The 26,263-nt window shown below is 48.0% G+C and overlaps 1 protein-coding gene across 2 annotated transcripts in view; it reads right to left on the reverse strand.

The window, feature by feature from the left end:
• Nucleotides 1–882: 882 nt before the first annotated feature.
• The window catches only part of LOC122376754, a 38,509-nt gene continuing 13,128 nt past the window's right edge, over nt 883–26,263 (reverse strand). Inside the window, exons 1-2 of one of the 2 annotated variants that reach the window (XM_043356696.1) lie at nt 3,837–5,575; nt 883–1,441 (exon numbers count right to left, since the gene is read on the reverse strand). In XM_043356696.1, the coding sequence (XP_043212631.1) occupies nt 1,425–1,441; nt 3,837–5,526 (1,707 nt within the window). In that variant the 5' untranslated portion in view covers nt 5,527–5,575 and the 3' untranslated portion in view covers nt 883–1,424. Of the gene's footprint in view, nt 1,442–3,836; nt 5,576–26,263 lie in introns of those variants that run through there. The other variant, XR_006255696.1, reaches the window with a different exon arrangement.

Below are 26,263 nucleotides of genomic sequence, written 5' to 3' on the forward strand. Positions count from 1 at the left end.
GGAGCGCTTCGGGCAGCGCGTGATCTCGAGGTTCGAGACACGCCCGTGGTCGGTGAATTCTCCGAACGTAACCCCACCGGAATTTTTCCTATAGGACCACCTCAAGTTCTAGGTGTACCGAAACCACCCAAAAAGTTCCGAAGATCATAAGGATGCAGTGAAGTCAGCGGTGTGCCGTCTGCAGCTTTCCGTGGGTCGTGCTGCAGCAGAGGACGCGCTGCGCCGGGCTAAACTGTGCATCGGGCAAAAAGGGAATCATCTCGAACATGACCTCGACGCGGCTCAGAAAGGCGACTGCCGAGGATCGAAATCCCCTCAAACGAAATGTCTTTGATGAGGCTTTTAGGTGATACCCAATTATGTTTTGTTACATTGATACACCCTTCAATACGTTAGTTATAAAATCGTCCAACTTTTTTGAGAAGCCCGGGTAATCGCGACAACAGAAAAGCTACTGAAGCGGCGTTTATTGCTACGAGTGATACCATTAATGTCAGGGTTGGTTTCATGAAGTGGGCAAAAGCAGCGGCGTTGTTTGGCATTTTAAACATACACATATGAATTGTGCAACACCTGTGTAAACTGTACAATGTGGCTATTCTCTTAGGATTCTTTTAGGATATTTTCTCTTTGTCAAAGGAAATGTAACCACATTGTCACATGCTTGTTTAAAAGTGTATGTAAAAATCAAAACGATTGAACTCTGATATTTGCTCGATGTGTGCCTCTTGTTCTCCTTTTAGACGCTGATGACGGTGATTTAGCCGAAACGCGTTCGTCTATCATTTTTGTTCCGTGTTATTATAACCTTTTTTGTTACGTCTTGATTCCTTTAACCCGCGCCGGGGCGGGGATGTTTGAACACTGTTGTAACGCAGAGGCTCCGTTCCAGACTGTGTATTTGCGGCCGGTCACGGGGCTCACAGACACAGCGCCTGAGGCGACCAATCAGGCGTCCGCTGGCCGGCGCTGCCTGCGCCGGCATGGTGCACTGGGACCAGAGCAGCGGCCCGGGCACAGCAGCATTGTGCACCACAACACTCCTCCCCCCTGGTTACAAAACCATCACCGTAACAAGAACATAACCGAAGAAAACACTTCTGCGAAAACCGAGTCATACACACGTGCCCATCAATATCGATCCGGAGCTCGCAAGGTCGCGCGATTCCTCAGATTGTACCCGTGGTGGCCGGTGGAGCCACCCGGCGTGCCAGTGGATGGTACGACGGGGAGAGCTGGTCTCGACTCCCCGGGTCCATTGGAGCAGCTGTCAGTGACGGGCTGCGGCCGGTGTGACGGACCGGAGCTGGGCACGGGAGCAGCGGCCGGCACCGGTGCGGGATCCGGCGGGGCTCCGGTGGCCGGCACGGCTGGAACCGGTGCGGCCGACACGGGAACCAGGAGTGGACGTGGCACGGGTGGCATCACGGGCTCCACGGGGCTGGAAGGAAACACAACGTTTGAAGAAGTCGGCACAGTATGCTCGCTATACCGTCTCCTGACAACATCAGCATGTCGGACAACAATCCTACCGTCTGCGAGTTCGATAGTGAATTTCACACCGTTCACACCAAGCACGACACCAGGCACCCAGCGACACCGTTCGACCCCCCGCAAACGATCCACAGCCGAGACATACACTTTGTCCCCGATCGACAGGTCACGCTCACATGCCCCCCTATCACGGTACTCTTTTTGCTCGGACTGTCTGTCACGGATGTGCTGACTCAAGTCGGGGCTAACTGCACTCAGGTGAGTACGGGGTTGTCTACCCAGAAACAGCTCCGCCGGAGAGCGTAAGGTCAGCGTATGAGGTGTAGTCCGGTAATGTAACAAAAACCGGGCCACTTTGGTCTCAACAGATCCAGTAACCTGCTTGTAAAAACCATTTTTAAAAGTTTGCACCGCCCGTTCTGCGAGACCGTTCGATTTGGGTGACATGCATGGGCTAGTGAGATGTCTGATGCCATTCGTGTGACAAAACAGCTCAAATTGTCGGGACACAAACGCCTGGGCATTGTCGGTCACGATCACATTCGGCAGACCCCAGCTGGCAAATGACATCCGCAATTTATCAATCGTTGTTTCGGAGTCAGATGCACGAGTCGGATACACATCTAACCACTTAGAATGCGCGTCGATCAGGATCAAGAACATTCGACCATTTGCCTCACAGTAATCGATGTGCACTCTCTCCCATGGCCGTGATGGCCATCGCCAGGGGTGCAGAGGCGCCTCGGGGGCTCTGCCCTTCAGCTGCTGACATTTCCCACATCCACGGACAACATCGCGAATATCATCATCCATCTTAGGCCACCAAACGTACATCCGGGCTAACATTTTTGAGCGACTTTCCCCAGGGTGACCCTCATGTAAGAGCTTGAGCAGACTCTGTCTGCCTTGAGGCGGTATTACGACTCGTGAGCCCCACAAAACACAGCCCTCTTGGATGCTAAGTTCGCCCATACGGCTCTTGTACGGCTGAAACTCGGGGCCCAAATCAACCACTGATTCCCAGCCGCCGTCCCGCACACATCTATGAACCGCCGAGAGGATCGGATCCCGAGAGGTCCACAACCTGATCTGAGCCGCAGTTACCGGTGACGCATCCAAAAATTCTAACAAGTGAACCATCTCAGCCGGCACTGGCACGCTGGCAGGCGGGGAGCCCGCTGTGGGAAGCCGGCTGAGCGCGTCACAGTGCCCCTGTTTGGAGCCGGGCCGGTACTCCAGCCTGTAATCGTAGGCTCCGAGTAACAGAGCCCATCGAACCATACGTGGTGACGTCATTAACGGCAGGGGCTTCTGTTCTCCCAAAATCCCAAGTAGAGGCTTATGGTCGGTCTGAATCGTGAATGTACGGCCTGCTAAGAAGTAATGGAACTTTTTAACACCCGTCACTATCGCTAGCGCCTCCCGATCAGTCTGCGAATACCGCGACTCTGTATCACTCAACGACCGCGAGTAATATGCGATAGGACGTTCCCCATCTCGGGTGAGCTGACTCAGCACGCAGCCCACACCGACGGGGCCCGCGTCGCAGGCCACTACTACCGGCAAAGCTGGGTCAAAATGAGCCAAAACGGGCGGTCTGATCAGCATGTCCTTAGCAGCGCAGAAAGAGGCGCTTTCGGTCTCGGTCCACTGCCATTTTTGATCCTTGCGCAGCAATCGGTACAAAGGAGCTAGGGTGCTGGCCAAGTTCTTAAGGAACTTTGCATAGTAATTTATCAGTCCTAGCCAACGGCGCAGCTCACTGACATTCCGCGGTTCCGGAGCCTCCCGAATGGTCGCCGTTTTTTCATCCGTAGTCTCGATCCCCTTACTACTAATCCTGAGTCCCAGATACGTCATGCTTCCTACGCCAAACCTACATTTCTCGCGGTTGACACGAAGGCCGGCCTCATTCAAACGCCCGAGGACGACCCGCAGAGTGGAGTCGTGGCTTTCCTCGGTGGCACCCGCTACTACTAGATCGTCTAGAAATACCCCCACCCCGGGTATATCTGCTAACAACGTCTCGAGTGTACGCTGAAACAGTGACACCGCAGAGGCGTACCCAAAGGTGAGTCGCAGCGGTCTCAGCAGTCCCCGAGGGGTGTTCACAGTCAAGTACTCACGGGACCTCTCATCCAGAACCAGCTGGTTATAGGCGCTCTTTAAATCGATCTTAGAAAACACCTGACAACCAGACAACTTTGAGAAGAGCTCCTCAACACGAGGTAAGGGGTACTGGTCTACCTTCGCAGCCCGGTTAACAGTCAGTCGGTAGTCCCCACAAATACGAATTTTCCCGTCAGTCTTGGGAACGACCACCAGGGGAGCAGCCCACTTACTGTGGCGGACGGGTTCCCAGAGTCCATGCTGTATCTCCTTCTCCAGCTGCGCGTCCACGGCCTCCCGGTAAGCCAGAGGAACCGCCCTCGGCTTGAAGAAGCGCGGCTGCACATCTGGATCCACGTCAATGGTGACCTCGCCACCACGAAAACAGCCGAGCTCATCACGGAACACATCTGGAAACTCATCGAGTACCGGCTGCACACGAGACGCGGACGAAACACGACACACTGTGGGCCAATCCAGTCGGATCTGACTCAGCCAGTTTCGGCCAAACAAACACGGCCCACTTCCCTTCACGATGATAAGTGGCAGCCTGGCAGCCTGGCCACCGTGCTCGACATTCACCGTTACCTGTCCGCACACCGATAGCTGTTCGCCGCTGTAGGTCTTCAGCGTGACGTTGCACGGCTCCAGGCTCGGGCCGCCGCTCGGCCAGAGCTGACGGAGCACGGAGTCGGAGCAGACGGACACCGCCGCCCCCGTATCCAGCTCCATGTCCACTGTCTTTCCATCAAGCACCACGCTCACCATCAGCGGCGGTCGTCGCTCACTCTCGGGCCGCACACTAAACATCGCGTAGGCCTCATCGATCGCCTCATCACTCGCGGGAGCCGCCACCTCTCGGCGCGACAGCTCGGCACTCTCATCACCGCACTGCATCACGGACGCCGACTGTGGATCCTCGGCCGACAGCTGGCGCAGCTGATGCTGACTCCCCCGTCCGCAGGCCACTCGGATGTGGCCGCGCTGGCCACAGGCGAAGCACCGCCGGCCCCGGAACGGGCACGCTGACTGAAGATGATCTCGAAGACATCGGGGGCACTCCGTCGAGCCTCCACCTCGAACATCTCGCCGCTGCTGAGGAGGGCCAGCGGCCGTCGCAGGGCGCGGCGGGCCTCGCCGCGCCCCCAACTCGCCGCCGGCACCTCCGGCACGTCGCTCGGCGGCGCGCTCCACCCGCTGCACGATCGAGTCGCCGGGCGCGCCGACTTCGTGCCCGCTGAGCTCTGCGGCACTAGCGGCAGCAGACTCGTGAGCCTGCGCCAGCTCCACCGCCAGTGGTAGCGTCAGATGCGGCTCACTCAGTAAGCGCGACTGCAGCCGCTCGTTCCTGATGCCGCAAACCAGGCGGTCTCGTAGCATCTCCTCCAAGATACCGGCAGAAAACTGGCAAGGCTTAGCCAGCTTCCGCAACCGCGCCAGAAACGCGCTGACTCCTTCCTGGGCCCCTCTGCAGCACGAGTGGAAACGGAATCGAGCCACGATCACCGAAGCCTGGGGCTCAAAATGAGCTTCCAGCACATCCACGAGGTGAGTGTAGGTGCAGTCACTCACGGCTGTCGGGGCCACCAGGTCTTCCAACAGACCGAACGTTCTTGCTCCGACGACACTGAGGAAAACGGCACGCCTCTTGCCTTGCTGATCCTCACCAGTGATGCCGTTAGCAATGAAATATTGCTCGAGTCTTCTGGCGTAGGATCCAAACGATTCAACTCCCGGGTCAAACTCTGGCGCCTTCCCAACACACGCCATCTCCCCACGCGGTTCGAATCGCCTCGTCGCCAATGTTGTAACGCAGAGGCTCCGTTCCAGACTGTGTATTTGCGGCCGGTCACGGGGCTCACAGACACAGCGCCTGAGGCGACCAATCAGGCGTCCGCTGGCCGGCGCTGCCTGCGCCGGCATGGTGCACTGGGACCAGAGCAGCGGCCCGGGCACAGCAGCATTGTGCACCACAACAAACACCCCCTGCGGTTTTTCGCAGATATCTCAAAAACGTCGGCGCGGAGCGCCACCGTTTTTGGTACACCTGTTTGTACATTTTTTCCGCACATATTGTGAAAATTTCAGACCCAGGTCGCCTTAGGTCAGGTCACCAGGTCACGCCAAATGACCTCACCTCAGAAAAAAAATAAGAATGCTCGTCATTGCTACACCGATTGATCGATTGCCTTGAAACTTTCAGCGATTGATAAGAGCAACATTATCTATAAAATGTTTATCTCGGAATTTTGATATCGGTGACCTAAGGTCAGGTCAATTTTGCGGCTTCTCCATTATAAGTCAATAAGAGAAAATTGAAAAGCGTCTGTTTTACACGATCGCTATTCTAGACACTCGTCACTCTCAAACATCGAGATGTAGGTAAAATAGACATACTGAACCGGAAAATGGCAACTGTGACCCCTTGTTATGTCCCCGAGGTCATGTCAGGTCACGAACAGAATCTAACAGTTTTTCGCTAATAACTTCTGATAGAGGCGTGCTAGAGCGTTGAAAACGCTTAGGTGTGTTCGGCTCGACGTTGCAGATCGACTGATATGCAACGTGACCTTTTCCGGTCAGGTCAGGTCTCCTATGTTCCTTTAATCTTTTGTCCATGCCTCTACCTGTTTCACCTATATATGATTTTTCACAATGCCCACAGGGTACCTGATATACAACGCTAAGATCTACATTCTTACTTATTTTCTTTTGCGTGAGCTCTCCTATTTTTCTGCCAGAAGTCAATGCGACTTTGACGCCTGTCGTTTCAAGTTCTTTCGCGATGTTTTCGGCTGCTTTTGAGTTCGGTAAAGAAATATATCTTATGTCGTTCTTTCGTTTCGCTTCAGCTTTTGCTCTGTTTCGAATGTTCAACGCTTTTTTCTTGAGACGAATGAGATAGCCTTTGGGATATTTAAGCTTCATGAAACTGGAAAAGATGTGCTCAATTTCTTCAGCAAGATACTCCTCAATAAATTACTAGAATACAGGTTTACGCGATAACTGTATGTTTTGATATGTATGATTAACGGATGCATTAGTTTGGGTGTAGAAACTTGCATTTTTATTGGTATTATTTGTGAAGAACTGGGTAACTGCTTTTAATTGAACTGTAAAGTATGATGGTGATGCATGCGAGTTGTTCGAGCCCTTTGTAAATTAGGATCTTACTCAATTCAACCATACCCCACCCTACCCTACCCTACCCTACCCTACCCTACCCCTACCCTACCCTACCCTACCCTACCCTACCCTACCCTTACACTACCCTACCCCTACACCTACACTACCCTACCCTACCCAACCCTACCCCTACCCTACCCTACCCTACCCTACCCAGCCCTACCCCTAGTCCCTACCCTACCCTACCCTACCCTACCCTACCCTACCCTACACTACACTACACTACCACCGACAGTCCAAGTTTCAGCTAAATCTGCCCAGAAACGGCTGAGATATTGCAAAAACAAATTAATTGTATTTACTGGCGAATCCTCTTGGCGAGCGGTGCCTTGTGTCGGCCTTCGTTGTCAAAGGTCAACGACCTCCCGGCTCTGATGTTTTTCACTCAGTTTTTTAAGGGAACAACTGAGCCTAAAGCGCGTGCTCTCTGCTCAGCGCCGGCCGCGCCCAGCCTGGGGCAGAGATTCACGCGCTGACGCCGCACCCCTGGTCCGATTGCGCCCATCTTTTGATACGATGGTCAGCCCCACCCAAAGTTTGTGGCCACTAAATTTCATGTCGATACGCGGCGCCGTTCCGGCGCTTTAAGACACATAAGGCATGACACAGCGATGATGACAACTTATAATTTATTAAGAAAAAAAAATCATATATAGGTGAAACAGGTAGAGGCATGGACAAAAGATTAACCCGCGAGTTGCTGGGGGGGGCGTTAAACGCCCCCACTTTTTTCGCCGGACCATTGCATAAAAACGGCGCGCCGCAGGCGCGCCAAATTTTGTGTACCTGTAGGGAATTGATTGGAGTTTATTGTGACAAAGTTTCAAAAAAATCGGTCGGAAAATTTTTGAGATATCGAGGTTTTAGTGACGTCATGATTTCTGAGTTTTCGACCAAAAACGGCATATGTTCAAAAAATCATATAAAATCACAGAATAGACATACAGACATGCCGTAAACGCCATTAGACTGCCAATACCATGATCAATCAAATGGCTATCTTCGATTATTGATTATCGTTCCGCATTTTCCATAATCTTGAACTGAATCTTGGCAATTTTTCGTGACTTCTTCACGACCATGATACATGAATTTCTTAAATTGAACTTTTTGAGCCAAACACGTACACATATGATAAAATGAATGTCACCATCGTGTTCTACGCCCCAAATTACCTATAAAACATGTGTCACAGGCTGCGAATATCAGTTTTGATTTTCGGGGATATGTGCCTACCCGGTTGACCTGACCTTGACCCTGACCTATGCTTGACTGACCCCTACATGGAGCTGACACTCTCGTAGGCCTTATAAGATGAATTGTGCACCGTTTTGACAGAGTTTATGGCGAGAGGCGCCCATTGCGAAGTCCTGAAGTCCATGCTACTGGAAGCCCGATTTCAGGTGTTTGACCTGACCTTGACCCGACCTGTGACCTCAAAATTCAACTTTAAAGTACTCATCTGAAGCGTCTCGTCGCGCTCTTTCGTTTGCCGCCTCGTGCGTTTAATTTGTCAGGCTACATAGCCACCCCACAGCAGTGCATGTCCAGTCCACTCACAAATGCCAGTGTCAGGGCATTCAGTTATATCAAATAGGTAGCAGGTGGCAGCCGGGGAAGCAACAGAACGGTCCATCCAGATAGGTACCCCGGTTTGCTGAGTATTTTACTTGCTCTTATTTTTATTTAGATAATAGATAAAAAAACAAAACAAAATAAACTCATTACCTAATGAAGCTCAGGCTGGAGCAAAAGCATAGGCAGGTACCTATGTCAAATTAGAATGAAAATTTTAAATCAACCTGACCTAGCCTGACCTGACCATAACCACCTTACTTTGCCTAACAACTTAATAAACATCAGTATACACCAAGTCGTAAAACTAGTTCCATTAAGCCCTGGATAACTCCTGCTATATTGAGCTCGATACAGCATAGATGTAGTCTCTTCAAGGCCAAATTAAAAGAGCCTACAATTGAAAACAAAAATAGATACAACAAATACAGAAACATATTGAATAATGTGATCCGCAAAGCAAAGCAAAAGTTCATAGAAGAGGAACTTGAGAAACACAAATATGAAAGCAAAAAAATGTGGGATACTATGATGAAATATACTGTTGGCAAAGAAACCAAAAACAATTACCCCTCTTCTTTCCAACATAATAACACAGTTATTGAAAAAGAATCTGAAATAGCTGAAAATTTCAATGCTTTCTTTAGTTCCATTGGAAAGAAGATCCAACAGGGACTTGGAAGAGACAGTGATCACTCGCATTCAATTATTGAAAGCTGCAGAAATAACACGAGAATTGTCCAACCAATTAGTAGAGAAGAGCTTATCAGTATCATTAAAGGTATGAAGAATGTAGGATCTGGTTATGATGGCATTAATGCTAAATTATTCAAATTGACATACACAACAATATTAGAGGATCTTGTTCACTTCTACAACCTATGTCTCAGCTCTGGTACATTCCCATCATTGCTAAAAATTGCAGTGATTAATCCAATTTATAAATCAGGTAATAGAACGCATATGAATAACTACCGCCCCATTAGTATTCTTCCCTACATGTCTAAAATACTCGAAAAAGTAATTTATACCAGGGTTGCAGCACACCTAGAAAAAAAACAATATACTTAGTTCAGATCAATTTGGTTTCAGACCGGGACACTCAACTTACATGCCCATCGTTCTGCTGCAGAACATGGTGCTGGAGGGCTTTGAGCAAAACATGATTTCTTGTGGCATATTTTTAGATTTAAAAAAGGCTTTTGACACAGTAGACCACTCAATTTCATGCAACAAACTCAAAGCATATGGCATCACAGACAAACTCTTTTCAATTATTAGCTCCTTCTTAACAAGCAGATATCAAAGTGTCAAATTCAACAATACCATGTCTGGCCTGCAAAGAATAGCAGTGGGCGTGCCCCAAGGCTCTATCCTTGGCCCACTCATTTTTATTCTTTTTATTAATGATTTCCCTAATATTTCTACCAAATTCAAACCTTTGCTTTATGCAGATGACACAACATTGGTATTTCAAGGAAAAAGCTATGCTGAATTGCAGTCTACATTAAATAAGGAAGTTCCCAAAATTTGCAAATGGCTCCATACAAATAAATTAGCTCTGAACACGGATAAAACTTCTTTCCAGATATACAGCAATCAGAAAGATAAAGCCACCATTAATATCCAAATGAATGGAATTACAATTAAAGAAACACAAACAGTGAAATACCTTGGTGTATTAATCGATAATGACCTCAAATGGAAAAGTCACATCAATTGCACTTCAAACATCATAAGCCGGAATATTGGTATAATTGGTCGCTCCAGGCATTTTCTAAACAGAAAGCATAGACTTCTTTTATATAACGCTTTGGTTCTACCATACCTTAACTACTGCTGTCTCCTTTGGGGTTACTCATCAAAAACGCATATGCTTAAACTAGTCACCCTTCAAAAAAAGATTATCAGAATTATTGATGATCAGCCCAGGCTGGCTCACAGTAGTCCAATTTTTGCCAAACTAAAGCTACTCAAACTAGAAGACATTGCCCAACAGCAAACCATATCACTCATGTATAATATAATCCATCTGAGATCAGCATTACCCATCATTTCCCTCTTCCAGCCAGCCCAACCCGGTAATAGAGAAAGCAGAAACACAAAACATTTTATGGAGCCATTTACAAGCAAATTATACCGCACCCAGACGTTAGCCTGGATTGGTCCGCGAATTTGGAACTCAATGATTGCAACGCATTTCCCATCCATTAGAGCTGAACCTGTATCAAAAAGAACAATAAAAGAAACATCGAAGCAGCTTATGATAGCTGAATACTAACTCCATAGCAATTATAGGTCTATTGGGATGTGGACAGGATGCTGTGAACGACTTACGGAGGAATGAATGCACGCATACAGGGTAACCGCGTAAGCTAATTAACGTAAAAGCGGGCTCCGCCGGCCTGTGGCGGAGCCCTGCGTTGCCGAGCATTGGGCCCCCGCCCCTATGACCCATCCGGGCCAACCTGGGTACCGGTCCCACTTGAAAGGGACCGGTCGGCCGTCCGGGCGGGCGGGGCGCCGGCCTGTCGGGTCGGGTCGGCGCTCCCCTCGCCCGGGCGGTGGTTAGGGGGCACCCTCGGGAAAGATGTTTTTCCGGGGGTGCGGGCGGGGGCTCGCGGCCCGCCTGGCCGTCAAACATTAAAAATTACTGTAGGATAGTAGTTCTCTTGCCCGTCTTTCCTTCCCAACTGTATTCCTTTCCGTCTTTTTTCCTCTCTCGTTGATGTTACCTCTCATTTTCGTTATATTGCATTATTTTCTACTCCAACCACCTCGGAACTGGCCTCTGTGGGCTGTCTGACGACAAGCTCTGCTTAGTTGGACAGCTTTACAGAGGCTCAGTGAATGACCTTGCTTGAATTTGACCAGAAATGTTACCTACGACCATCCACCATGTATGTATGAGTGCTCCCTCTAATCCCTTCCTCCCACTAACAATACCCTGTGTAAGTGTGCATCAGTGGGTGTTCCTGGCGTAGAAGGGCAGTCACCAACTGTTTTCAGTTGTGACCACTTTGCTTCTCTTAAGCTACTATATTAACAGCATGCATTCTCCACTGATATTACTCTCGTTTTTTGCTTTTTTTTTGTTTTTTCCTTACTCTTAGCTGGGAGTGCCGCGACTTATCATTTTAAGTTCACTGGTGTTAACGTAAGGTTCTGTGTGTCGCTGGGATAGAGGGAGGGGGCACTCCTGGTCACCTGTTCATGGGTGGCGGTGTAGAAAAAAAAAATCTATCTTGTGTTGTGTTCTTGTCCCTTATGTCTCATAGCCAAGGCCAAGGGTGGGGATTTTCCAGGGAAGTTCGGGGGGCAAAAAGTCGTCAAACCTACAATGTCCGATTGTTAATCTAGATAAAGTGCAACACTGAATCAATTCTTTTAATGAAAAAATAATATTTTGCATCACAAAGGCATTTCAAAGTTCCTCAATGCGAACAAGATTGGTTTGCTAAGCAACTACCCAGCTAACAATTTGCCGTTGTTACAACGTCGTTTAAACGTTGTCAAATGGTTACCACAACGTCCCGATTTATCGTTGTGACAACGTAATTTTGTAGACTCCAGACAACGGCGTGACAACGTCATCCGACCATGCATTTGAATGTCATCACAACGTTTCTGTAACGTGGCCGTGACGTCCCAAAACTGTTCTTACAACGTCCCGCCAACGTTATGAAATGTTTTCTGTAACGTACCAACAGTGTTTCTGGAACGTTGTCACCACGTTTCCGCAACGTGACTACAAGGAGTATAGAACGCTTTGGCAACGTCTCTGCGACGTTTTTATCAGAACCGAGGTCATCAATGGTCAATGACCCGACCTGACCTTCAGGTGACCTTGACACCCACACAACTGCATGGGACCAGCAGTAGTCACATGTTTGAACGCCTGAAACCACGAAAAGACTGCAAACACACGGCTAATGCGAGCCGGCATATGCCGAATCGCGATTCGGGCCAAACATGGTCACGAGAAACAGGTCACAGGTCAACGGTCACTTGGGTCAGGGTCATGAAATTTTGAGGGTGGGTGTAAAATTGATAAATTCGAGGGTATTGCAAGTTTCGTCGCGATCGGACGTTTTTTACTCGAGTTATTCACGAAAAACCGAAGGGTCCGTTCAACCACTCCCCCTATACTGGCGAGTGTTAAAAAAAAAAACACACAACCTAAATGGCAAAAATATGCACATGCGACAACCTATACTGAAAAAACGTGCATCATTTTTTAACGTAGCCGACAAATTGTAATTACCCCAAGTTCAGGCAGATGTATGTTGGAAAATGCCCTATGTGAAACACACTACGGCGGAAATAAAATACCCTACGGCGCACACTGGTCGGAAACGCTCCAGCGAGAGGCCAGCGGCCTTTCCGCAAAAGTTTTTTGCTTGTTATTCCACAACTAGTGAAGCAAACTTCATAAAACTTTACATACCTTCTCTGTCATATGTAAGCTATCATTTGGATGTCAAGCACTAAATATATGACGTGAATCTGTTAAGTTATGACGTCATAACTGAGTATAATACAGGATCTAGCACCACTTTAAGTCAACAAGGGAAATTGGGAGCTGCTATTCGGGCACCGGGAATGGTTTCATGCACTCCTTGCAAGGTCCAGTGCTTCACTTTAGCATTGTTGACTTTGCGTGACGTCATTTATGACGTCACTAAGGCCATATAAGTTTTTCGTCAATAACTCCTGATCAGATGGAGCTAGAGAGTCGGGAAAGCCACCATTGGACTCAGGAAGACCTGCCGAATCGAATGATATGCGACATGACCTCCTTCAACCATTTTCGTGACCTGAGGGGCTCCGACCTGACCTTGACCAGAGGTTAACACCTTAAGTTGACTTCACCCGAACACCAAGTATAGCATTCAACGCGCCTGAGCTAGACAAACACGATGATGCCAAAATCGCGGCAGTGCGACCATTTTTGGCAAAGTAATTTACCTAAAACCGAGCCCGTGCCTTGTGGCACTTACCTGACCTAAGAGGCCACTGGCTGACCTAAGACCTTAAAATCGGGTAGTACCTAATTGTTGCGTCTTATAACGGCACACAAGCTCGTTTTTTTCCGCGAGGCTCTAGCTCAATTAGAGGCGAAACGGCGAGGGAGTTGTACCAACCCTCCCCGGTCAATATAGAAAACCAATCGGTCCGGCCAGGGTTAAATACCGGAATTGTGATCTAATGTAAAAAGACGGCCCAAGGTAACCTGACGTCACTGACAGGAGTCCTATATTTGCAGCGTCTTATATTCACGAAGGTTTCAATTTCCACTTTCTTCAGCCGAGTGATGGCTGTCAATAGCAAGGCTCTCTAAATGCAAGCCGTAATCGCCACGCAATATGTGGAAGGCTTTTGATGTCAATGCATACATAAATGCATACATAAAATGCGCTTTTCACAAAATTCATAAACTCAAGCGCATCTGTTTTTAATACCAGTCAACTACGCATGGATGCGTGCAGGCCACACAGGTCAGCGTAAGCCGGGCGCGGCGGCCGAGCCGAAACTGGGGCGGGGTGGGCGGTACTTGGGTAGGAAGAGCGGCTCCTGCAAATTTTGCGCAAATATGCGCAGTTAGCTTTTATGTTGCCCTGGTGTAAATTTAAATCCTGCTTCATCTCACAAAAATATCAGAGTGGAACTAGATGGGACTACCTGTTGTTTCCTTACCTAAACTTAGCAGTTATATTCCAGAATCACTGTAGGAGAGCCTTCATAAAAAAGCTACAGTAAATCTTAGTTAGGGAAAAAGTATACCAAAAATTTTGCACTGACCAGTCGGCAACTTCATAACAAACATTTTGATGCATAATATGTGGGATCTCAATTTGGTGTCTATCAGCAATAAGACTCTGAATATCCGGCTCAAGAAACCTCTTGCTCCGCGTCAGTTTCCGAGTTTTGGGATACCCCATCTTCGGGGGCTGATTACAGTTATTTTTGGTCACCCGGATTAGTTTTTTTGGCCTAAGTATAATAATTTGATCAATTTCAAATCGATCTATATAAAAAATAATCCGAAACTCCGGAATCGCCCGTGGCCTCTCGTGAGGGCGTTTCCGACCAGTGTGCGGCGGCGGGCGGAGCTCGGTTGCAATTTGTAAATACGCACCTTCACTAGGTACCTTGAGTCCTGTTTTGCTGTTGGGCAGCTGTAAGGTCATGTGACATCATCAAAGGTCACCAAAGGTTTTTTTGCCAATAGCTCCTTACAGGAACAAGATACAGCCGCGCGGATGGTCTCATTGTGTTCAGCTCGTCAAGACGCATCAATGATATACCTACATGATGACTTAGAGGTCACGTGACTTGAGGTCATTCTTTGACCGTGACCTTTCGAGGTCAACATATATATGGTTCCATGCGGATTGACGAGAGGATCACGATGGTGCCCTTAGTTTGTTCCTAGCTTGACAAATGCGAAAGTTATTCGAGAAACACTCCAAATCTAGCGCCGCCATTTTGACTTTTTTGACCCCTGTGACGTCATCTTTGACCTGACCTGAAAATGACCTGCGTAAAAATTGTAGACCTTGTCCGTGCGTACCCCATGTCATTTACCGCTTGTCGCTATCTTGCTTCGTTCTCGAGATCTCAGGGGGCGGTCATCCGCCCCCCCCCCTCCCCGTCGGTTCTAAGTTGGCGCAGACCCCCGTCGGTGCTTGGGTTAAGCCTATGGGTAATGGGAAAACATTCAATTCGGAAAATACTGGAGATATCCGCTTCGTTCTATCACTTTTGTGCTTTGAAACCACATACCAAACAGTATGTCACTTGGTGCTCTTTGTTTGGTTTACTTATCAATGGGTCAGGTCAAATGAGGTCAACTGAGGTCAAATGACGTTTGTGCCAATAACTTGTCACTCACATAATAAAGATATGGATACTTTCGATAGATTTCGAAGATATGTAAAGATACTTTCGAAATGGTATCATTGGGTTCCTCTTGAACAGCCGAGTCGAATAATATCGAGGGTTCCGAGCAAGACAACCCTAAGTGTTGTTTTTTGAATTTTACAGGAGAAACAAAAAACTGAATTCTAATTCTGTTTGTTGAGCCAGTGCAACGATACATCGCGTGTTGTGCAAGTAGGGAGCGCGCAATGTTATGACACCAAAAAATGTTATAAAATACTCACTGAGAGGGAATGCCAGGCACTTAAGTTCTTCTTGCTCACCAGAATGTCGACTCCGGCTACACAGTTCACATGCAAGAACAACCTAACCGTCGAAGCAAAGCACTAGCTTTGCGTCACTAAAGCTGTATTTATGGCTGTAAGTGTGGCCGAACACTGCTACGTGATGCACTGCACCATGAACTGCAACATTGAACTGCAACTGTAACATTGAACATCGAACTGCAACAAACGCTGCACTGCTACGCTCCCTGCGGTGTCCTTCCTCTCACTCTCACTCCTCTTCCTCCGGATCGTCGATGTCACCCTCCGGGAGAATGTCCTCCTGCCGCGCCGAGTGCGGCAAGCTCCTGTACTCCGCTTGGAACGGCTCCGGGATGTTCTCGTCGTCACAGAGCTTGATCAGGTCGCGGTACTTTTCCGCACTGATGGGCAGCCGCTTGCTGTAAAGCTGCTTTGGCTCGATGGCAGGCGACGTGTCGCCAGGGTATCGTCCTCGACCTCGCCCAGCCTGGATCCGGATGCTCTTCTCTTGGTTGTTGTAGTCTATCTCTACGTTGACCTCTGGTTCGCCACGAGTGATAGTCACCTTGCTCATGTTCTTTCAGGGCCCGCTTTCGGTGAGGCATCGGCGCTGGATCGACTGCCAATCCTTCCAGTAGGTGATTTGATGCTCCTTGACGTCGTATGGGGAAGGGTCGTGCCGGGCGGTCCGAATGACTGTGCGCCACTCACTCGGGGCGTAGACCAGGTGATGACGAATCCTGGCCTCGACCGCGGCATGCATCGAATCACAGGGGAGGTATGTGTGTCCTTTGAGCAAGAAGTTCAAGGTGATGTTCTCCAGGTTCTGGCACGACTGCAGCGCGAAGTAGAGGCTCACTATGACAGTTTTGTTCTTATTTTGTCCTGGGCAGTTATCGCAGAAGAGCTCCAGCGTCTTCACTCCTTCGTTCGCATCGTCAACGGCCTTGACATAGTCGTGGAGGATCGTGGCGATCTCTGCGCGGCCGCGCTTTCCATGCGTTTCATCCCACACATGGCAAAATCCGCGCCGGTTTCCAGTCTCGTACAAGGTGAAGTTGTAGACGGTTAACTTCCTGGCGTAGAAGAACAGCACGGATTCGCCGTGCGGTGTCGTCAGTACCTCCTCGAGGTCGAAACTGGTGCAACGGAAGCTGGGGTCCTCCCTTGCGCGTGTCATCGCCGCGTCGTGCCGAGACTTTGTCAGATGCTTCAGTGCGTCATGGGCGTCGTTCCTCTCTTGCTGGGCCCCTTCACCACCCATAAACGACACCCTGGATGCGCCCCTGAGTCCTGGCGAAGACGGTTAGGATGTTCTTGCCTGAACCCTAAGTGTCAAAAATGTCACTTAGGTTGTTCTTGCACTCTATATCTCAGCACAGGACGCACTCAGCGGTACGGCTGTTCTTGCATCCGACGCGGCTCGTCGAGCTGATTCGACTGGTATATTTACACTCAATTTCGAAAAAATGACACTTAGGGTTGTCTTGCTCGGAACCCTCGATATGCAACATTACGCATTTCGACTATTCTTAAGGCTTAAGTTGTACTTTAGATGTGCTTAACTTTTTAACAGGGACGGTGCCACAGGGGGGCAAGGGGGCAGCCGCCCCCCCCCCCGAACTCTGAACACTGGGGCCCTCTTTCAGCCAGCAGGTCAGGTATGGACGGAATACTCTCTGGCTGTGCAGAAAGAAGACTTCTGGGCAGAGCTGTAGAAATGACTTCAGGAGTGGGGAATCAAGCTAAAAGGGGCCTTCTCAAGGTGCCGCCGCCAAAATAAAACTTACGTGCTTTGGCCCATGTTTTTGGAAAAGGGCCCAATTTAGCAAACAAAAAGTGACAGAAAATCATTTATTTTGTATCCTGGGTGATTGTGGCCTTGTCCTATCTTCCCTGGCTGTAGAAAGGGCCCGGGCCAAAGAGGGCCCATGCCACGTCTGAGAGGACCCATTCAATATATGAAAGGGCCCAGGCAAGGTCTGGGAGGTACCACATTATGCCTGAGAAGGAGAGGGCCCATACCAGTCATGACAGGGCCCACAGCGGTGCTGAGATGGCCCTTGGAAGAAGTGCGAGATGCGAGAGCCTGTAAAATGCCTGAGAGGCCGTGACAGGGTCCATATCAGTACTGAGAGAGCCCACAGCAGGGCCCATAACAGTACTGAGGGGGCCACCACAAGTTATGTGATGGCCCGTACCCTGACATATTACTGAGGGTTATGTCAGTTAATGGCAATCATGGAAGGACCCCAGCAGTACTGAGAGGACTGTTGCAGTGTTGCAATGACTAGGAAGTTACCATTATAAGTCAATGGAGAATAATAAAAATGCCTCTAGATCCGTGTGTACGCATAGGAGCAGTCCAAATATCTCAGAATCACAATGTTTTGGACCACCCGTGACAACCAAGGTGTCTTTTTTTGCTGATGGCGTCTAGAAAGGTCATCCGAGGTCATTTGAGGCTACAAACAGTTTTTTGCCGATAACTCTCGATTGGAAATAGATATGACGCTGGGGAGGGCCTCATTGTGTTTATCTTGTCGAGACGCATCGACTGCAATGCGACATGACCTTTTTCGGTCAGGTCATGACCTTGAGCTGAGGTCAAATTTTCAAGTTGACCTTTCAAGGTCAACTTATAGTTCATTCGACGTGTCTCGACAAGAGGAACACGATTCTGGCAATAGAAATGTCGTGGCTTTTCTTAATCAAAAGTTATTGTCGAAAAACACTTTTCATAAAAACAGCTATTTTTGGAGTTTTTGCGCTCTAGAGGCTAAACCATTGACCTGAGGTCAATTTTGATAATGACCTAATTAAAAGAAGAGTTCAAAATTTATCGATTGCTTTTCCGTGCGTTTTTCTAGCTATCACAGTTCCTGAGATAAATGCATCCTTTCTGAAAAATATAATGACATTTTGCAAATTTTGACCTTTGATGACCTCCAGTGACCCCATTATTGATCTAAGATGAAAAATGACTTAAATGCTTTCAAACGTACGCATTGAGAGCTATCGACTGCTTTTTACCGTGTCTTTCTAGCCCTCTTAGTTTTTTGAGTTAGAGGTGGATGGTAACATATGCCCCCCCCCCCCCCCACTAGGGCGAAGTTGGCTGAGACCGCCACTAAGGCGCGAGTTAGGTAAACTGGATGATGTTTGAAGGTAAAAAAAAAGTTTCTAGTTGCCCGATATTCAGGGGCGTAGCCAGGATTTCCTCAAGGAGGGGGCCAAACGCTTAGGGGCCCAAGATAACCCCCTCAAAATCCAAAAAGCCATCGGGTTGCATCCATTATTTTTTTTTTTTTTTGGAGGGGGCCCAAATAAATAGAAAAAAATATTTATTAACAAAAAATGTTAGAACTGAGGGGGTAAGCACTTAAGCAGTCCATGAGCCCCTGTTAGATAGGCCCACGAATAGTTTCATAGAGTCGCCAGCCGGTTCTGAGGGCGGTCTGAGGGCCCGTAGGTCGGATGAGGGCTCTTCAGACCGCCACAGGCCCCTACAGCCCGTGAGAGCCTCGTAAGCCGTCTGAGGGTCATATAAGCCGTCTGAGGGCCACTCAGACCGACAAAAGGCCCCCTGCACTTGCCAGAGGCCCAGTCAGACCGACGGAGGGCCTTCTCAGACAAACTAAGGACCCGTTCAGGTCATTTGAGTGCCTCCTCAAACCGATAGGGGCCCCTCAGATCGACAGTGGATCCGATCCGAGCTCCCTCACACCGATATAGGGTCACACCAACAGTCGGAACGCATTGATTCTGTTTACACACCGTTGGACCCAAGTTGGACCCATCCCGTCCAACTGGCCCCCTGGTTTCAATAGTGCCCCAAGGCTAAAATTGGGGCTCTCTTGGCCAAAGTATAACTACTCAGCTGTGTCAAAGGATCTGCCGCAGGGGCCTTTGCGTCGCCAAGGGCCCACTGTGTCAGTCAGGGACCCCTATGATATAAGGACCTCTGGCTTCCAGGGGGGGCATGGTCCCTTTGGCCCCCTCCTTGGCTATGCCACTGCAGGTGACAAACGTTCTTTCAGGCGACCAGGGGGCAGGGGCCAGGCGACCAGGCCCCCAGGCGACTAGCCCCCCCCCCAAGCGACCAGGGGCCCCTAGGCGACCAGAGGCCCCAGGAAACCGGGGGTCCTCGGATAGGTGCAGGGGCCCATTGGGTCATCAGGGGCACCTCGGGTAACCAGGGCCACAGAAATGAAACTTCGATATCAATTTCCTTCCGAGTAAAAGACGTTTTATCAAGTGTTTGAAAAAATATCCCGGGGCCTAAGGGGCCCCCATGGAGCGTTTTGCGCTCAAGGGAGGGGGCCATTGCCCCCGTGGCCCCTCCCCATTGGCTACGCCCCTGCCGATATTGGTATTCATGGACAAAGCCAGCCATAGGTGAAGCAACGTATCTCTTTGGTGAAGGATACCTTTCACCAAAGTTTTAGATTGGTGAAGGATCCTTCACCAATCTCGAGCAATGCATGTGAGGGTCTTCGCCAATGCTTAGAACGACTGGGTTCGACGGTTGATCTAATGAAAAAAAGGAATAGCAAGGCCAAATGGGATGAACAAAAAGGCTAAGACAGCAACAGGCACCCAATTATCCCGTCCTTTTAGTTATGAAGTGGTATCCATACCTTCTCCACAATTCAAGCCATTTTTTATAAATGATTGGTAGGTAAAGTTTAAAACTAAATTGAAGTTGTTAAACGTGTAAATGTATCTAAGTAAGTGCCGTGAATATCAAAATAAATTGGCTTGTTTTTACTCGTGGAAAATTTGTAGGACTTTGGTGACGAAAAAAGAGCAATGGAGCATAACTTTAGGCATAAGAGCACCCGTGTGTAGCATCTACCTAGGTCCCTCAATGGTCCAAAAAGCGGCCCCGTTTACATGACCGGTTTACGTCAATTGCAAAGGAGTTCATGTTCGTAAGATAGGATTTATGCTGGTCTCTCAAGTATCATGCATCAAGGATTAAGTATTTCATTTTCATTGGCTCCCTCCAGCCCTCAGGCTCAGGCCACTGGGTGAGTGTGAGAGGCCCGCGTGAGACAGATGGCTGAACCTGCACCCATATCAGCATAAACCCTTTCAGACAATTATGTAAGCCTTGGCACCAATGTAAAGGACAATCCAGGGCCCATAGATTTCGGTGAGAGCATTCAGAGGTTTTCGTCAGCATTGCCAGCCTTTAAATGCCAGTATGGGCCTCCAGGAAGGTACAAGCACGGGGCCTTTCGAAAGGTGGTTGGGGACGGTGTAGAAAAGTGTTGCCAGTTGCAGAAAATGTATGGCCAATGTCCGTCCAACGTCCGGCAGTTAAGTAGACTCTCCGTCCAAAGATGTTCAAGCCAGCCATTTCACAGTGGGGATTTTTCCGATCTAGCGCGTCTTAATTCCAAAAATCATTTTTGGGTTTTTGTTAATTTTTTGTGTCAGTGGGGCTAAGAAATGTCTGAATTTTTCTTATATGGCATTGTTTTATCTGTATGACCAGTGTACATACGAAGGTGCAAAGCCAGATAAAAATACAATAGGATTAGGAGATCATTGCTACACACACTCCGCTGCGGTAAAGGCACTATGCATGGCGGATAGGCACATGGAATGTGATGTACGACCCGGTGAAATATGCAGACTCGTGTTTGGCCAGAGGCAGCGTCTCAGATCTGTTGTGTATTGGAGCTCCAATCGGGTAGGTACTACAGCAGCACGCGTGCGTGCCCGTGGCGAGCGCCAGGCCCCGTGGGCCGCGGCGCCTAGCGTACGTACGCGCCGCGCCGGCCGGGCCGCAGCGGCACACTCAGCAGAGCCGCGCGCGCACAGAGAGGGCGCTTCACTTGGGCGCCGCCCGCGCGTAACATGTACGAATACAAACCAACATTTGGTTGGTCCTGTGCGTGCATTTGTTTATTTTAGGAGCTCGCACGAACTGTGATTGATGTTTTGCCGGCCGGCAGGATATTTAAGTTTATCACGGAGGCGCTGGAGTCGGGCGGCCGTGTCCTCATCCACTGCGATCAGGTGAGAACGCTCACCGGGTGAGAACGCTCACCGGGTGAGAACGCTCACCGGGTGAGAACGCTCACCGGGTGAGAACGCTCACCGGGTGAGAACGCTCACCGGGTGATAACGGTGGCCAGGTGAGAACGGTGGCCAGGTGAGAATTTTTTTTTTTGGTCACTCGAGAGGGTTACGGCTTACGGTTGCAATGTGAACTGATCACTTTTCGGTCGCCGTCTTTCATCAGCATGCGGCCAGCTTGAGGCGCTTCTCGGCTCATGTTAACCCGAGCATGAGTGGGGGGGGGGGGGGCGGGGCTCTACAAAGCCCCCTCCCGTTTTTCTGCAATATCTTCTTATCTGCTTGATATATCAACAAGAACCTTACAGTATCTCCAGCAGAATCAATTTAACACCTTGTGTTTAAATTTCAACTCTAGCTACCATAGGTCGGCCGGAAATGACGTCAGAGTGACGTCATAATGGCCGATTTTGATACAAAAAACTGGCCAGGGCCCGTAACTAAGAAACTATACGAGATACAGACGTGCTTTTGGGCTCAAACGAAACTTTGGAGACTAACGACCATTTAGAGTACAAAGTGTGTCGGACCAGATGCTTATGTACTTAATACTGACGTCACAGGTGTCACGACACATATGCAAATATTGCTATGTTCTAGCTATGAATGCACGAGCATTTAGGTATCTGTAAATTTAGAGTTATCATGGGCCTGAAGAAGGCTCATCGATGAGGCAAGTCAAGGCTGAGGACATGACCATGTTAATTAGCGTTGATGACCTCAGGTGACCTTGAATGCTCAGGAGCTATTCACGTAGGACCTACAATCTTTATACTTATTTCAAAGACATTTTCAAACGCATGTTTTGATATCAAATTGATGTCAACCCTGTCCCCACATAAGTCCAGAGTCTTGTATGCTTTACGTCACATGACGTCAGGGGCGGATCCAGCTAATCCGTTTGGGGAGGGCAAAAGTTTCCTACCCATTCGGTGACCCCGACCCACCGTCGCGCCGGTGACTTTACAACGCTATACTTTATCTGCAATCTGCATGCGTGCGGTTCAGGGAGTTCCATGTGTTATCAGCATACCGGCCGAAACAATGAGCAGCGAGCCGTCAGCTCCATTCTTCAGAATGATTGTGACGGAAGGACCTGCTTTTCGTCCAGATAGGCATCGACGCTGTACCTATTAAATTTTCTCGTTACCGAAAGCTTTGGGAGGGGCAAAAAGAAGGTCTAACCCACACAATTTAGCTATGGGGAGGGCAAATGCCCACTCTGCCCTCCCCTGCAACCGCCACTGCATGACGTTAGATTGAAGAAATTGTAGAATGTATCCCAAAACTTCTTACCACTTCATATTGTAAGGTGCGTTATGTAATATGCAATGCAGTCAGTTAGTATTGTCATACTAATTGACGCTTACTGCAGCAAACGGATACCTTTTCATAAAGTTGGACAGCACTTATGATATCACCTACATCGGACGCATTAATACTGACAAGAGACCGATGCTAACCCCGCCAAACGCAAACAGCTAATGGACGATCAAAAGCCGATCATCGTGATGCGTGATGCGTGCTGTGGTACGTCTCATAGAGCCGCCTTTCAGCTCAGATTCCCACTGCAAACTGCGCACATAATTATTATTTGATTGCGTTTCATCAGGTACTAAATGATGTTTATAAACTATCGAGCAAGCACGTGTAGTGACCATACAGCTCCAGAGCCCACCTATGAATTTGCTGCAATATTCACGGAGTGGTACATACGTTCCTGTTAAAGACCTATTATAGGTACTATACTTAATTAATTTTACCAATAATGATCTTGATATTTAACCCTCGCCCGCACATGGGGGGTTGCCACCCCCCCCCCCCAACATTTTTAGAGCTAGAAGTCTGATTTTTAGTATAGCTGCTCCTCTATCCTTTCTTGATGTCCACTAAAAATTTCACATTTCTGTGGTTTTTGGTTTCAGAGATATGACCTTATTTTTTCAGGTCATGTCATGTCATGACCCAAATGACCAATTCTCAACATCTTGCGTTGGCTATGGGCCTTGTGAGCGTTTGACACTTTTTTTTTCGAACTACTCCGCCACCCATGATCAGGTGACCAGGAGTGCCCCCGCCCTCAAACCCAGCGACTAGCAGAACCTTACGTTAACACCAGATAAAATAAACTGATAAGTCGCGGCACTCCCTGCTAAGAAAGGAAATAAAACTAAAAAAAGCAAATGAGAGAAGGGGTAGCGGGTTTAGGCGGAGACAAGAACAGAATGCGAAAGTAGCCACTGCTAAAACCAGACAGATGACTGTTCTCTACTACGATACCGAAAGCAACATTCACTCAGAAGGGCATGCATTCATCTAGAGTAGAAAAAACAATCGCTCATTCACACGTCATGCAAACATACGTGGGGATTCGCTCTGGTCAAAAATTCGGCCGGTCAATGCTGAGGGCAGAAAAGCCTTTCCAGCTAAGCGAAGCTTGTTGCTGGTCAGGCTCCTTGCTCCAGCGCCAGAGTTATTCATGGTGACGATGATGAAAATAATTTCGATGAAACGTGATTTACTTGCAATTAGTGCAGTTTTGAGGCAAGTACATTTGAAATTAAGTTGCAATGAAAGGATAGCGAGAATTCAAGAGGAAATTCTCGAGAAAGCTTACATATTTTGTATGAAGTATGCTTTGACGTGTCTTTTTAGCTGAGATTTAGACATCTGATTAATGGTTGTTATAGAGAATTGGGATGCAACGACATTATTCCAGACACGCGGTCCTATCCATGATGCTATTTGTGCACGATAACGTTTTGCCGAGAAGGGTTCGTGAAAATGTTGTCTATTTCTTGTTCTTATATTATCCTGATCTACTGTAGCAAACAATTGGTTAAGTTGTGATGGTAAATGTGAAGCGAATTTTCGATACATGAACATGATAAGTTGTTGTCTAGCTAGTGCGTTTACTTTAAGAACATTGAGCTTACGAAATATGGGCATAGTATGTGCAAGACGATGTTCATTTACTATAATTCGAACTGCTCGTTTTTGTAATACTTCGATTTTGTGGAGATAAGTTGGATATGTGAAACCCCAGATTAGGCAGCAATAGTTTAAGTAAGGAAGAATCAGTGAGTTGTAGAGCAAGAGTAATGATTTTTCAGGAAGAAAGTACTTCGCTCTACTCAAGATTCCAATATTTCTACTGATAATGATTGCTATGTTATCGATGTGGTATTTCCACTTCAAGGCAGGGTCAATAGTGATGCCTAGATATTTTACTTTTTCTGCTATTTCAATTTTTTCACCATGTATCATAATGTTCAAATTAATGATATTACCCATTTGGTTGTATACTTGGTAAATGGTTTTTTGTACGTTGAGTGTGAGTTTGTTTGCTTGAAGCCAAATGGATACAGCTTCAAGTTCTTTATTCATATTTTCTTGTAGTTCCTGTGTATTTTCACCTTCAAAAAGTAAGGCTGTGTCATCAGCATATAGAAGGCATTCTGATTTTTTGCATACATTTTTTAAGTCATTTATGTATATAAGGAAGAGTAAGGGGCCTAGGATAGAGCCTTATAGGATAGAGACACCTTGATTTCGGCCTTTTTTGCCAGTCTTACCTACCACCTATCATGGAACATGTTGTTCGACGATGCACAGATGTCAAGTTCAGGGTCAACATCAACCTAGGTCATCTAAAATAATTGCGTTTTCGGCAAGCGTAATTTACTTTTCGTGACGTTTTTTACTGCATTTTTTGTAAAAGCTTCTCAGATCATGATTTCATGTAATATGGACACATAAACACTCGGTGCACACATCAGTATACACGCAGACACACACAGACATACAAACACATATAATTGACCTTGACCTAACTTTACCTGAAATGACCTCAGCAGCAAAAAACTTGCCGGGTAGTGTTACAAAGAGTTTCTAGCTGGCTTGACACCAGAAAACGGCATCGTCATCGGTATATGCAAAGCAGCGCACTTGATATCCAACGGTGACCCAAAACAGCAACTTTTTTAGTTTGACCCGACCTGGAAGGTCAATAACTGACCTGAGAAGGTAAAACTGGGTATCATTGGATTCGTCTCTTCCCAGAGAATCTTTTTGGTCTTACCGGGAAGCTCTATCTCCAACAGGAACGAAATGGCGCGGGGGGGTGGCACCCCCATGTGCTTTCTAGGATGGGAAAATGGCATGTGCGGGCGAGGATTTTAACCCTCGCCCGCACATGGGGGGGTTGCCACACCCCCCCCCCCCAGGTAGTCTTTCTGCTCTGCACTCAACATTTTTAGAGCTAGAAGGCTGATTTTTCGTATAGCTGCTCCTCTATCCTTTCTTGATGTCCACTTATAATTTCAAGTTTCTGTGGTTTTTGGTTTCGGAGATATGACCTTGTTTTCAGGTCATGTCATGACCCAAATGACCAATTCTCAACATCTTCCGTTGGCTATGGGCCTTGTGAACTTTTGACACCTTGATTTCGGCCTTTTTGCCAGTCTTACCTCCCACCTATCATGGAACATGTCGTTCGACGATGTACAGATGTCAAGTTCAGGGTCAAGGTCAACCTAGTTCATCTAAAATAATTGCGTTTTAGGCAAGCTGATTTTACTTTTCGTGAAGTTTTTTGACTGCATTTTTGGTAAAAGCTTCTC

This window comes from Amphibalanus amphitrite, unplaced genomic scaffold (genome assembly GCF_019059575.1).
Source record: "Amphibalanus amphitrite isolate SeventyFive unplaced genomic scaffold, NRLGWU_Aamphi_draft 002277F_arrow, whole genome shotgun sequence".
NCBI lineage: Eukaryota > Metazoa > Arthropoda > Thecostraca > Balanomorpha > Balanidae > Amphibalanus > Amphibalanus amphitrite.